Source organism: Betta splendens, chromosome 7 (genome assembly GCF_900634795.4).
Source record: "Betta splendens chromosome 7, fBetSpl5.4, whole genome shotgun sequence".
Lineage (NCBI taxonomy): Eukaryota > Metazoa > Chordata > Actinopteri > Anabantiformes > Osphronemidae > Betta > Betta splendens.
This window is the reverse complement of record NC_040887.2, coordinates 8,656,599-8,671,061: the sequence shown is the minus strand read 5'-3', so window position 1 is coordinate 8,671,061 and position 14,463 is coordinate 8,656,599. Positions and strand designations below refer to the sequence as shown.

General features: G+C 50.5%; 1 protein-coding gene across 6 annotated transcripts in view; it reads left to right on the top strand.

Annotated features, from left to right (window-relative positions):
- The window catches only part of LOC114859072 (membrane-associated guanylate kinase, WW and PDZ domain-containing protein 2), a 28,124-nt gene extending 14,595 nt beyond the window's left edge, over nucleotides 1–13,529 (top strand). For 3 of the 6 annotated variants that reach the window (XM_055510083.1, XM_041071595.2, XM_055510084.1), the window contains exons 5-17: nucleotides 390–563; nucleotides 1,589–1,790; nucleotides 2,084–2,154; nucleotides 3,116–3,277; nucleotides 3,752–4,268; nucleotides 4,360–4,888; nucleotides 5,017–5,080; nucleotides 5,166–5,567; nucleotides 9,019–9,219; nucleotides 9,293–9,366; nucleotides 9,448–9,594; nucleotides 9,864–10,002; nucleotides 10,758–13,529. In XM_055510083.1, coding sequence (XP_055366058.1) covers nucleotides 390–563; nucleotides 1,589–1,790; nucleotides 2,084–2,154; nucleotides 3,116–3,277; nucleotides 3,752–4,268; nucleotides 4,360–4,888; nucleotides 5,017–5,080; nucleotides 5,166–5,567; nucleotides 9,019–9,219; nucleotides 9,293–9,366; nucleotides 9,448–9,594; nucleotides 9,864–10,002; nucleotides 10,758–11,755 — 3,680 coding nt within the window. In that variant the 3' untranslated portion in view covers nucleotides 11,756–13,529. Of the gene's footprint in view, nucleotides 1–389; nucleotides 564–1,588; nucleotides 1,791–2,083; nucleotides 2,155–3,115; nucleotides 3,278–3,751; nucleotides 4,269–4,359; nucleotides 4,889–5,016; nucleotides 5,081–5,165; nucleotides 5,568–9,018; nucleotides 9,220–9,292; nucleotides 9,367–9,447; nucleotides 9,595–9,863; nucleotides 10,003–10,243; nucleotides 10,348–10,757 lie in introns of all 6 variants that reach the window. The other 3 variants (XM_055510085.1, XM_055510086.1, XM_041071593.2) reach the window with 3 other exon arrangements.
- Nucleotides 13,530–14,463: the final 934 nt, after the last annotated feature.

Here is a 14,463-nt window from a genome sequence, read left to right as displayed (position 1 = left end):
TAAACCGCCTCCACGCATCGCCATCCATAATTTATAAGCCTTTAATGGATGCAGTAAATGTCGTCACCTGCTGTACATGAGACTCTGACAGACACATCACGGCAGCAAACACTCAAGTGTCAGCGGCAGCATGCGTGCAGTGCAGGAAGCGCCGTCCTGCCCGCTGACCTTGTCTTGGAGCTCACTAATCTAATGTTTCCTATTTGGATCTCTGTGGGCTAAATGGAGGGGTGGAGGTAATTTCATTTCATCCTTAGCATGTGGAGCAGATGGCCTGAAGTAGGTAGAACATATGCAATAGATTCACAATGCACGTGGACACGAAGCTGCTCATACTTCAGCATTCGACTCTTTTGTGACGTTTCGTCCACTTGGCTCCTCTCGTTTAGGGAATTACTATGGCACACCTCGTCCCATTCACGTCAGCGCCGACACCCCCCCCATCACCTACCAGGAGCACCGCAACCTGCTCAGAAACTTCCGCACGCGCAGCAAGTCGCTCAGCAACCTGGAGAAGACGGCCGAGGACGGGGCGCACACGGAGGACGGCCCGGGGCTGTCAGGCAAGTGTCCTTCAGGCATCTGTGGAGAAAAGGAGGTCCCAGGTAGCTAATTGTGTAAATAATACAGTGGTAACTGTTTTTTTGACTAATAAAATGCTGAGTGAGCCCAGAGGTAAATACTGCATTGTCCCTAAACCTAGAGTTCTGCCCCCATGTGCCCAAAAGAATCAATCATGAGCACGGAGAGCATGCTCCGAGCTCTCAGAGGCTCCGTGGCCACATCGATCGCTGGATCACCTCCAACGACAGGACGCGCTGCCGTAGGGCGAGAAGTCGAGCCGGTAGGAATTAGCGCGCGTTCCAACAGGGACGTGAGAGCGAAAAGCTGGAGAAGCCTCGTCACGAGGAGGGAGGAGAACGCGTTTGAATCAATAGGCCCCCGACACTGGATTAATTAACGCAGTTGTTATGGAGGCTCCTCCGTCATCTTTGTCCTGACACGTGCGAGGAGCGTTAAAGGGAACGCGGGAGACTCTCCCAGCTGGCGTCGGGGCGAGAGGCCCGGTACGAGCGATAACGCAGCGACAGCAACAACAATCTAGAACACAATCACAAGGCGCGCGTGAGATGGTCGCGGTAGGAAGCGCAGGTCGATTAGGCGCAGCGTGAGGAAGTCAGGATGGAGCAGGAGATAAGGCAGAGATCCGGGGGGGGGGGGGGGGGGCAGGTGAGGCAGCAGGCAGCCGGGACACAGGATGCGGGATGGAGGCGGAGCCTGAGAGCCATCCAACACCCTGACCTGTGCTGAGTCATCGCCTCGAGTGGCGGCGCGTGGGCGGAGAGTCGGCGGCGCCTGTCGCATGCAGCGGGACTCGGGGCGCCCCGCCATGAGCCCGGTTCACAGCTCAAGGACAGCGTCAAGGACGGACAGGCGGGAAAATGCTCGCTTTCTGTCTTCGGGTACCGGGGCATGCGCGGCCACGCGCTTTGAGAGATGCCGACCTCAGCTCTTTTTCGCACGACAGCCCCCCGAATGCGCCGGGAACGGGCAGATGAGACTTTGTTACAGCGCCCATCTGTTACAGGAGGCCCCGCGGGCCTCGGCGGCCGCGGCCCCGTGGCGAGCCGGCCCCCCGCGCGGCCCCGGGCCTTCAGCAGCGGCGGGGACGGCTGCGCGTCGGAGAACGGGATCTGCGGCGGCGGCAGAGGCGGCGCGAGGGGCCGAGGCGCGGTGCACGATCACTGGGAGCAGGCGTTCAGTGATCCAGGGGAGCCTCAGTACGTGGAGTGAGTGTCCTCCTGCATTTCACAGACCAGTTAAAGAGGCGGTTTGACTTAGATCTGACTGCAGAAAAAAACACATCAACTCACAGATTAACACATACCAGTATATATATATATATATACAGTCTAAATTATTAGGACATGACAGTGACTAGTTTTTTCACTCACAGCTTTTCAGTTTTAATTAGTGGATCTGTTCCGAGTGTAATATATTCTAATTTTGTCCTATTATCTCCGTGTCTGTTTGGCTTCTGAGGAGACTGATTTTACTTTGCTTCGCTCTTTGTCTCCATAAGTCGCATCCCAAAGAGGACCAGCTGGCAGAGTCCTCGAGCCTCAAGCAGGGAGACTGTCTACAAAAATGAATGTGAGCCTTTTCTGTCTGTGCAACCCCCCCCTGCCTCCGTATGTCTTCCTGAGTGTAATTATTCCAACACTGGTGACACATTTAATTGTTGAGCAGCCCGAGTGAAAACTGCGTATTTGCTGAGAGCGGAAGTAACGAACGCAGCCAGCTTGTTAGAGTCAAACGAGATGGAATGAGCTTGTGGCTGAGCCGAGACGCGTACGTGATTAAGGCCCAAAGCTCAGCTGCTGGCGGCGCGCCAGGCTCGCTGCTGCCCGCGCCCGGGTCGCCACGTGTGCCGCATGTGACCGGTAGCTTCGTTTCATAATTTGGTCACATGGTTCGCTGTAAAAGACGGGGGACTTAATCTAGTTTCAGATGTCTGTCCGACATGGCCGCAAACTGAAACAAACCCATCTGACTGCGGCTTGACTCAGTGGGGTGCAGTGCGCCGTTCTCACCAGCAGGTGGCGACGTGTGCCTCATTAACTCAATGGTTACTGTAACTGTACGGATGCACAAAGATTCAGGAACACTGCTGTAACGTGACTTGTTTTAATTTGTAAAATTAACCGCACAGTTTCACAAAAATTATAGAGTCACCTGGTAAAATAAATAAAAAACATGAGCCACAGTAAACAGTGGCCAGACTGACTCCTGGTTATATGTGTAATGGATTATGTTGCTGGTTTTAGTGTTTAATGGATTCTGCCTCGGTGTGTGTGCGTATCTATTTATTTATATTGCCTGTTAAAAGCCATCTGGCGATTGGTTTGCAGTGCTCTGACCCTGCCTCCATCTATCCTCCTAAAACCCATCGCGTCTTACTCTTGTTACTCTAGCTGTAAAAACACTCGCTGCTTTGCTCTGCTCTTTGACACAACAGTGCGACAGCGGATCATTAGTTGTCGTTAATATCGGGCATTTTTTAAGGTTTTTCCTCGTCCATCTCTTGGTGTTTGTGCGTTTCTGTGGCTGCCAGGGTTCACGGAGCAGCCTGGGGAGCTCAGGGGGTTCCCTGTGCACACGCAGCTGATCAAGGGCTCCAGAGGTTTCGGTTTTAATATTGTGGGAGGCAGCAGGCCCAGGGAGTTCCTGCAGGTCTACAGCGTGACTACAAGTGGGCCCTCAGCGCTCAATACAGGTAAAACACCATTAATGAGGAACAGTTACGACATGTGAGATAAGAAAGAAAAGCCACGGACGTAGTTTTTAGTGGTTTTAGAGAAAGATTTGAAAGCAAACCTGCCTCAAATTTAAGATGTTGACCTCAAAATTATTTGGATTAATGGAATTTTCTAATGTTAGATGGTATCCTACGATCAGCTCTTAATCTTCAGGTCCAGTGCATCATAATCTGCCTATAAGCACCACACATCCTTCTCCCAGACTCACAAAAATACCCAAGCAGGCAGATATGATGATTTGTACAGATTGAGAGTATGGGCTGTGTCTGCAGGGATGGATCTAATTCATATCTGTTAATAGGCTGGTTTAGAGGATTAGGCAGTGGGATTAGTCCGCATCCACACAAAACACAGTATTTTTTTGAACACTTATATAAAAGTGGTAAACAGTAAAACCAATAGACACTGAGACGTGTGTCTTTCTCCAACAGCCGACATCCTGGTGTACATCAATGACGTGTGTGTGTTGGGAGTGTCCCACAAAGAGGTGGTGGAAATGCTGAAATCGGTGCCGGTGGGCCACAGAGTGGACGTAGAGGTCCGCAGAGGTTACCCGATGCTCTACAACCCCGACGGCTGCCCCAAGCAGCCGCCGCCAGGGCTCCTGGACCCCGTCTCGCCCCCCACCACCACCCAGCCCCAGCCCACTCACCAGCTACCCCGTCTCCCGACCCCCACTCCCCAGTCCCAGCACTTCCACTTCAACGGGCTCCACGGCGACGGGAGCTACATGGAACCAGGGGTGGCCCTGGATGCTAATGGGAACGCCATGTCTTTCGCGGTGAGGCAGCCGCCCTCGTACCGGCGCTCCAGCATGAGCAGCACCGCCTCGCCGTCCCCGGTGCGTCCGCCCCGCTCCTTGAGGAGCTTGGCCCGGCTGCAGCCTTTCGATCCGAACCTGGCCAGCCAGAGCGACAGCGAGGTGGTTTCAGCGATCGGTTCGCACAGGTAAGACACAGACTGAATAAAGAGGCTAAACCTCATTGCTTAAACGAAATGAGTAGAATATGTCTCTACTACTGGTCTTTCTCCTCATCAGGGCCTCAATGATTCGTAACCATAACAACAACTCCCTCTCCACGCCCCCTCATCCATTGCGTTACGGCACCTCCAAGTCGTCAGAGAGCGACCTGTCCACCTGCACCCTGTCAGGCTCCCACCTGCCGCTGCCCCACTCCCCGCGGAGGCCCTCATCCTCCTCCGGCGCCCCCCGCGGCGCCCGCGACCGCCTCTTCGGACCCCAGGCCGCCCGTCTCAGCCCCCACCACATGGGCTACAACGGCTTCCACGCCAGCCGCAGCCCCACTGCCAGCCCCAGCAGCCTGTCCTCCCCCGGGGTGATGAGCGTGGGCAGCGGCGCCGGCAGCGGGGGGGAGCTAGTGCCGGTGGCCTTGGCTCAGGCCGAAGGGGACAGGGGACTGGGCTTCAGCGTGATGGCTGCCGGCCTGGACGGCGGCGCGACCATAGTCAGGAGAGTGTGGGACAGGAAGCAGTGCAGCTCCCTGCAGCCAGGGGACGCCATCGTCAAAATCAACGGGGCCGATGTGCAGAGTCTGAGCTCTGAGCAGGTAGTGGATGATCAGAGTCAGTGGGAGAGGAGTCAGAACAAGTCCTGCAATGGAACATATGAAAGATTAATGAGGGAAAAAGCAAAGTGTAGAATTCAACCATGTTGTTCGTGCTTGTTGGTCCTCAGGTGCAGGCCGTTCTTGAGCAGCACACCAAGCAGGGAGAAGTCATCTTGCTGGTTTACAGAGGAGGTAAATCATTCTCAGCGTGAAGTCTGTGATGTTTGGAGCCGACACCGTTTCTTGCTGATTTGCCGCGTCTATCTCTCGCCATCAGCCATCTATCATCCAAGCGTCTCCCCCGGGTCCTTTCGGAGACTCCCGCCTCCCCTGCTGCGCCCGCCGCCCCCGCCCGTCGCCCTCGACAACGCCCGCGTGCTCCCTGTGCCCCGGACCTCCACGAGCACCCCCCCCTCCCCGCTCCCGACGCGATGCTCGCTGATACAGAGCACCAGTTTCCTGGAGTCCATCCCAGTGACCCTGACCATGGAGCCCAAGGACTGGATCAACACGGGCCTGGAGGACGAGGCCGATGGCGGCGCAGTGCCCGTCCCGGGTCCGGAGAGGCGGGGGGTGGAGCGGACGCGGCCGCTCCGGGGGTTCGAGGTGGAGCTGAAGAGGAAGCCGGGAGAAGGCTTCGGCTTCGTCATCGCCTCCCAGGACGTGGAAAACGGCAAAGGTGAGCGGCGACGGCGAGGCGGAGGGCGGTTAAAACGAGCCGCTGGGCCTCACGCAGCATCAGGGGAGCGTTTCCCCGCCCAGGCCACCGTTTGGTTACCTGCCCACTTAGAGCGCTCCCCGCTGGACGCCCTTGTGGGCGGAGGCGCCATTAGGTAATTACAGATTAAAAAGTGGTCACATGGCCACGTGCCACCAGATGAGTCACGATGCATCGTCAGCACTTTTCTCGTTTTCCCAGGTTTCTTTTACATTATCATTTGGAAGGATGCTTTGGCATCCACTGTTTCCAAGGAGCTGCTCAGTGTCTACCATTTGCATTGATGCCACTCCAAACTATTTGGAGCTTGGATTTTATGTTATGCTTCTTAAAATCATAGCGGTAGAATGTCCAGCTCTCATCAGCTCAGCATGTTGGTTCTGTTGTCAGTCCAATAAGTGGATCAGCCTTGGGTTAACAGGGCTCTGGGTTACTGTTCTGCTCCGACAGGACGGGACATTGTTTATGTCCTATCTGGGAGGTGAACGCATCGTCTCCTGTTAGACGTGAGCGCGGTGCTTATAAATATCGGCCTCGCTGCAGCATCCATGTGATATATCACCTCCTCTCCCTGTCCCGCGTCCTGTATTTGCTGCTCTGCTCTGCCTTGATGTGGTTCAATAGACTTTATGGGCTGTCGTGATTCTCTGGTTGCATCTGTTGCCTCCGTGGCATATTTCACAGCTGTTTCACCACAGAGCGAATTCACACATGTGGCTTTTACTTCTGTTATTTCCACTTTCCGTCTTTTTGCTCTCTTCCTGTCATCCGTCTTTCTCTCCTCTCCTCTGCTCCCGCCCACTGCCCCCTCCTTTCCTTTCGCTCCCTCTCTCACCTCGTTCATTCTGCAGTAAAAACGTCCGGCCTGTTTTTCAAAAGATTAAACTTTCTCTCTCTCTCTCTCTCTCTCTCTCTCTCTCTCTCTCTCTCTCTCTCTCTCTCTCTCTCTCTCTCTCTCTCTCTCTCTCTCCTCCCACCCTCCTCCTGCTCTCCCCATTGCTCTCTGGATGCTTAAGAGAAATGCTATCACCCAACATCCCTTCTGCGTTGGAGCACCAGACTAGACAGTAAACGTGTGTTTTAGCGCCTGTTGACGTTGCACCTGACGCCGGCTGCAGGATTTTTTGGGGGTTTGTTTCTTTTTCTGCACATGCTAATCAGAGCCATGCTGGAGAGGCTACAGTCTGCTTTGAAAACTGTGAAGGAGTCCAAACGTAATTATTCACTTTCATTATTGCTTCATGTTTACAAAAAGTGGGAAGGTTTTTGTTTTTGGCGTGAGTTGTTTTGTTTTTAGATTCTGTGCTGTGCTTAAAAGTTTAAATAAATAATAAATTTGATGACTTGGCAGAAGGGAAGTTACAGGCACATGCTCGCAAACTGGTGCTGCGATGAATGTTTATTATTCTGCTTATGAAAGCAATGTCAGCATCAAAATGAAGCCTTTGCTTTAGAGCCGCTGTTGAATCGAAGGGAGAGCAGCGGCGCGGGTTCAGAATGAGCAAACCTACCGTAGATCAGCAAGGGTCCTGTGTCGGCGTCTGCCCCGGTGGATGTACAGTATCTGGGCTGCAGAGAGGGTTTTATGGGTGCGGGGTGAAGGGGGTGGGGGTGGGGGTGGCTGCTAGCACTCCTGAGCCGCCATCAGTGCAGCACAGCAGAGGCTGGCTGGCTGCTGGGCACGCTGCAGCGGGATTACTCTGGACAGGGGAACACAGAGAGCCAGCGGAAAAGACGCTGCCGTGTGTGTGTGTGTGTGTGTGTGTGTGTGTGTGTGTGTGTGTGTGTGTGTGTGTGTGTGTGCGTGTGTGTGTGTGTGCGTGTATGTACGTGTCTGTGTGCGTTCGAGCACGTGTGGCTGAGTACATCTGTCCCAATCCCTCAGCGTTATGAGTCAATGTGTGTGTGTGTGTGTGTGTGTGTGTGTGTGTGTGTGTGTGTGTGTGTGTGTGTGTGTGTGTGTGTGTGTGTGTGTGTGTGTGTGTGTGTGTGTGTGTGTGTGTGTGTGTGTGTCAGCATCCTCGTTGCATGCGTACTCATGTGTTTGGCAGCGGTTAATGTTCGTCTGATGTATTACGCATGATAAGAAGACTATTTGCAAAGCTGCCTTGGCTTTGATTTGACCTGATTGCCGCTCACGCCTGGGCATCCAGATTGGATCTGGGTTCTGAGTTCTAGGCTGTACCTTTTAAAATGACAAACACTTCATCCCGTTTGTGTCAAATATAAACTGAGAAAATTATGTCCTGTACCTAAGTTGAATAAGAGTCCCAAAATGTTAGTGCCTTTTACATAAGGCTACTGACTGTAGAGGTGCCAGCTGTCACCAGAGCTAAACATGGCCTCAAAAAGAAGGAGTTTACTGAGACGAAGAGACAGACTGTGCAACTAAAAACATTAAGAAGCTTTTAAACCGCACTGGAGATTAATGGAAGCAAATTTATTAAGGTGCTCAATATTTTCCCTCATGAGCCCAAAAGCACTGATTGAGTCAAGCTTGATTTTCTCCTCATACTGGAGATAAGACCAATTGAGGCTATGATACGATACGGGAGGCTAATTTTTCCTCCTTACATCGTGCTTTGTATCTTCAGAAATCAGTTGAATCATCTCCTGTGACACCAGCTTCACAGGCCTGGAGAGAATACCTTTCAATGAGAAGTATGTGTAATGTGTGGTGTGAGATTTAGGTGTGAGTGGATGAAGCTGGAAGGAAAATGTAGATATTTAGTGGTGCCAGCAAGTTAGTGTGTGTGTGTGTGTGTGTGTGTGTGTGTGTGTGTGTGTGTGTGTGTGTGTGTGTGTGTGTGTGTGTGTGTGTGCCTTGTATGCCGGGGGCATACCAATGCAGGCAGTCTGCAAGTTTGGGGATCTTAGAAGAGCTGAGCAACAGAATCCCTGACGCTGTATAACACAAGAGTAAACATCCAAAGTCTGTTGTCGTGTGGATTTTGACAGATTCAGGACAGAAAAATGTTGCCTGAAAGCTTGTGCACCATGACATCAGTTTTTCTGGACAGAGACTAATTATTGAAGAGAGAGAGAAGCCGTTTCCAGCTGTTTCCGGTGAGTAGCTCGATGGATGGGAAGATGAAGGAGAAGAGTGTTCAAGGACACAGTGGGGGGTGGGGTCTGTAATGAAAGGTGCCGGCTGCTGGAGGCAGGTTACCCTGGCAACCATCCCAAGCTTAATTACATCTTGTTCTAGGATTTCTCACTCATGCATAAGTGATAGAAGTCTTTCAGCTTTTATTGATCACTCACTGTCCCTTAAAGCAAAAAAATCTGGGTCCAGTTCTAACTGTTCCAAACGCAGCTTAAGTTTCATCCAGTATTTCAAGTTTCATTCCACTATAAAGCACCTCAAGCAACAAGTTCCTCAAAAGAGTTCTGCTCTGATGTCTTTTCGTAGCCGCCTCTCTTCTCCCTCACCGGTTTGTGACGGTGCGCCGCGGCAGCCCAGCGGCTAAGAGCGGGCAGATCCGGCCCGGAGACCGACTGGAGGCGGTGGACGGACACTCGGTCGTGACTCTGCCTCACAGGGAACTGGCTCAGATCCTGCGGCGTGCGGGGAATACGCTGCGGCTCACCATCATTCCCCGTCCCAGCACCTGTACGTTCATTAGCATCTAGGGAACACGCACAGACATAACGCCTGGCTCTGACTTTACCTGTCGCTCCTCCAGATTCTTCAGGCCTTTCAGAAACAGCTGAACATGACCCCCACAGGAGTAGAAAAGGTCAGAGGTCACGTCCAAAGGTGAGGGTCTGATCATTCTCTTATATGTGCTAACAGCAGTTAATGGGCGTGTTAATGGTAATGTTGCCGATACCTTTCCAGCGGGACTCCAGGTATTACAGCGTAGACCTGGATCGCGGACCCTCAGGATTTGGCTTCAGTCTACGAGGAGGCAGCGAGTACAACATGGGCCTCTATGTCCTGGGACTGATGGAAGGTGGACCGGCCTCACGGAGCCAAAAGATGCAGGTGTGTGTTCGTCATCTATTCCACAAACACCTGGATCTGTACATGCACGGATAAATTCATCCACTCCTCCACAAATCGAGATGAAACCTTAAACGTGCAGGAACGTCACCATCAAGTAAATCAGACGAATGGGAAAACTTAGACATGTCACTGTAGGAGACTTACACCTGTTCTTTTCACCTGTTCTTTTCTTATCATCAAAGTACTGAAAGTCTGGCTGCTTTAAAGAGGCTTCAGTTTCAAGCGTTGTGAACGTTTGCTCGCTGCAGGTGAGCGATCAGCTGGTGGAGATCAACGGGGACAGCACGGCAGGAATGACCCACAGCCAGGCTGTGGAGCAGATCCGACGGGGAGGCCACCGCATCCACCTGGTTCTGAAGAGGGGAAACGGATACGTGCCCGACTACGGTACAGCTGACACCCTGCATCTATTAGAACATTAACATTTAAACATGTTGAGGCTCTTCTCTTTCTGTGGCATTGATTCTAACTAAACTACTTTCTCTCGTGGGGGGTTTCACTTCTCCTCACTTTATGTTAATTGGAACTTTTTTGCCTTTAACCGCATCTTCTTACTTTTGACCCCTTTTGGTTTTCTCCATTCGACGCCTTGCTCCTCCGCCTCCTTTCTTTCCCCTCTCTCTCCCAGTGGAGCTCTCCAGCTTGTCTCTCTGTATGACCAACTCCAAGCTAGGCGAGCCTTGCTTCTATGTCATTGGACGGACAGAGAATACGCGGTTGGTAATGGTTCCTGTTAGTTCTCCCATTTTCTGTCTCTCTACAGTCCTCTACCACATTCAGTCACCACTGCTGTCCCTCTATGTAGTGAATGAAGTCTGTGTGTTAGGCCTCATAACCACACATCATTATAAAATGATACATATCCAAGTCATTTCCTACAAACGTGACCTGTCTCACAAAGGTGAGAGGATTAGAAATATTGCACCATAAAAGAGCATACTGATCATCAGATATGTGTCATAGCCATAATCCCAAGTTATTCAGAGGTTACACTATAATAGAAAAGCAGCTGTTATTATAAATACCGACCTGATTAACCTAATCTTAGAGCTTTTTAATGGCTGATTACATAATTCTCTCTGCTAGATGTTCTGCTCTGCCATTATCTAACCTGCCTCGTCCTCTCTCTCTTCTCCTTCCAGGCCGTGAGTACAGAATCAACTCCCCCTCCCGCCGCCATCACCCCACGGAGCAGAGTTTGGCTGCAGTAAACGCCACTGGGTGGAGGGGGCACGACTCCAAGGAGAGGAACAGAAGCCGGTCTACAAATGGACGAGAGAACGGGAAAGAGCCGGGAAGGAGACGAAGAAGAAGACGGCGGCGGGCCTCGGTGGGAGAGGAGCACTCTGATTTAGAAAGGCCTTTCTTTAAGCAGGAAGACAGGCCTCAGGAGGGGAGGGGAGGGAGGGGGGGGAGGATAAGAGAGTCTCAGAGTTTACCCAGAGATGCTTTCAGGAATTATGATGACAGTGAAGAGGAAAAAGCAACAGATAGAGGAAGAAAAAAAGAGAAGGGCAGGCGTAGAAGGAGGAAAAGCAGGAGCAAGGCGAGGATGAGGACAGAGGGAGAACAGGAGGATGAGCGAGAAAACAGGGAGGAGGCGCCCGCTGATCAACAAGGCATGGAAGAAAAGGATGAGGAGGCGGAGGAGAAGGTGGATGTGGAGGGAGAAGAAGTCATCCTACCCATTCCAAGTCCAAACAAAAAGCTTCCCGAACCCGGACAGAACGGGGGTGACGAGTGGAGCACGGCGGGAGAGAGGTCTCGCGGCGATGAAGAGGCAGAGGGTGAGGGCGAGACGGACGACAAGGGGCAGAGCGAGCGCCGGAGGCTGCTGCCGAGCTTCTCCTTCCTCCAGGAGCAGCTGGGGGACGTTGAGTCAGAGTCTGGAGGCAGCGGCTCTGACGGCAGCGCGTCGGCTGCCAGCGTCCCGGGCCTGTCGCTGCTGGCCTCAGAGGCGCTGCCTGGCCCGTGGCTCACACCTAGCCGGCAGGGGGGGGCCCAGGGGGGGGCCCAGGGGGGGGCCGCCGGCGGGCAGGGCAGGGGGCGGGAAGGACCTGCGTCTCCTGACACTGGACAGGAAGTAAACCTCAGCTCGTCTCCTGTCGCCGCCCACGCGACAGACGCGTCCTCTACATGAAGTCATATTCGTTGTGCCTTTTTACAGCTGAAGTCTGGCTGCTGGTAAAAGTCCGTATCACGGTTCAACTAGTAAAAGACGCCAACATGTCTGTGTTGTTGGTGAAACAATGGCTGCTGCCCTCATTACGTTGCCCCCCCCCCCCTCTTTTTTATGTTTGCAGCATCTGTAACACGTAGATAGTTTCCAGGACAACAAGGTACACACACCTTCATTTAACCTACTTTCTCACTCTGACTCACATTTCTATTTCCCTCTGGCTCCTTCAGCAAAGTGTCCTCTCCTAAGTAACCCCCGCTGTACAAAGACGTCCACTTATACCTCACGATGATACTAAGCAATAATAAGACTGTCAGGCATCCACACTGCACCCCATCGGTCTTGTCTGCGAGGAAACAGTGCGACATGTTTGTACAAGATCCTCTTCGTCTTCGTGGACACTTGCCTTCATTAATAATGCTGTTCTGTATGAATTGAATATTTGACCCTGATAACAAAAATTCCTTTTGACAGCCAGTATGAAATCTATATTCTGTAAATATTTGTAGAGAAATAAATGATAGAACCTATTGCAAGATACAGAGCTATATTGTAATACATCATAAATATATATATATATATATATATATATATATATACAATCTATATAAATATATGCAGCATATCTATATTGCATACAACAGTTCAGATTATCTGTGTGTGATGGGAAATATTATGAATCTTGGTTTTGAAGGCTCAAAGTGTAAACACAGGTTAAGAACTACGATTTACATGTCCTCCTCATAAATGATTGTTTTGTAATATGCTGCTTGCGTGTGGATTAGGATAATCTATGTAGTAGCATAATTCAGAAGTTGACAAAAAAAGCCAAAATATGCGTCTGTCGTGCATATTTCCAGTACTGTTAATATTGTGTATGTGGGATCTGAACAAAAACCACTGTCTAGATTCTAGAGAGTGCTGTGCCCGTCGTGCCACGTACAGTTGCCTTGGTAACATAAACCAGTTTATCCTAACCGCTGATTTTTCTTACTGTGAAAACCCTTGCTCTGAGGTCTCTAATGCAAAAGGTGGGAGGGCTGCTGAATAATATCAGTCATGCCAAAAAAAACAAAGGCCCTCACTGTAAATCTGCAAATAACAACGTCATAAGCCTCTGCAGACGGAGACTGCGTTTTTGTTTTGCTCTCTTTTTCTGATTCTGTTGCGGAGGCAAACCCGAGCCGAGCTGAACGGATACTGTGAGATGTTATTTTTCTATGAAATTATCTTTTTTGAAAAACTCAGGTTTTCAGATACTTTGCCCAAGACAGACCATCATAGAGAAGGAGAACGCTGCAGAGTGACTTCACACCACCTCACACCACACAGTGGATTATTGAAATGCTGAAACAATCTTATGTTGATATGTTTATGGAAGTATATGGAAACACAGACTGTTACAGCCCATATTTACCCAAATGACTCATGCTAGAAGTAAAATCATTGCTTCCTCATTTGAGCCCATCATAAAAACCACACAGGGCTGAATGAGTTCTTGGTCCATGCAGCCCATTGATGAGCTCAGAAACGATAGAAGCCCACAGTGACCAAACCATCATCCTGTAAGACCACACAGAGCGTCTTGGTAGCCAACGTGTCAGACTGTTATTATATCATTATTTTATAACGTTTGCTAATATACTTTTTTTAGCCTTTCATTTCCTATGGGGGATTGTTGTGGCTGAACTGTAAACACATTCTAATAAAACTGCGAATAAACCGCTCAAACTAACTCCTCGGTGTCCTGCGTGTCACTGTTATTGCTTTGCTTTGCAACACCGGAAGTGGCGTAGTAACGGACGGCAGGTGGCAGCAAAATGATAGACTGGGGAGATTTGGGAAAGATGGGATTAGATGTTAGGTATGTGTGACATTTATTGTATATATGTTTTTTGTACTTATAGAAAAAGATCTATGTAATGATTGTTTCACATTAACGATGAAGCCCTTTAAATACATCAACATCGGAATATTTCCCTTAGATGAATTATTAAACCTGCTTTTCGCGGAACAGGGCTTTTACATTTTCTTTGGAAGTTCACCGCTCTAATAGTCTAATATTAGCACCAGCAGGTGCGTGATCGCACGCGCTGAGGTGAGGGGACGTCTTCAGTGTTCCGGCGCAGATATGAGCACTTAAGTACTGCCTCTAAAAATAACAGCGCTCTGAGGCTGCGTCTTTCTCTCGCGTTGTCCTAAGCCGTCCGTCTGTTCAACTCATCTCAGACGCAAGACAATATGACCGCAGTGGCAACAGCGGTAGAGATGCGCGAGAGCCGCGGCAAATCAACGGGACAAGCGTGTGTTTCGCCATAGGAGGAACGACATCGCTTTGCTTTATGCTTAATTTTTCCACCTGTGCGCCGCGAATCCACAGGCGCTCAGTCGTGTTCCTGAAGTCTGTAAAGCTGCGATCAAAGAATCATAAAATGGAGTTTGCCTGTACCTTCACAATAAAATGTCACCCGTATTCATATTGTTCTTATTCGTTGTACCCAACAGCTTTAGCTTTAGCCAACAACTGGAAGAGACTTCATTTTGAAAATAATATTTGTGCTACTTAGACATTTAGTTAGACATTTTTTATCAGATATCCTCTGTAGTTGCTCTGAACTGTAACTTGGCACTTTTGTGAAATTGTGAAGATTACTCCTATACAATCATGT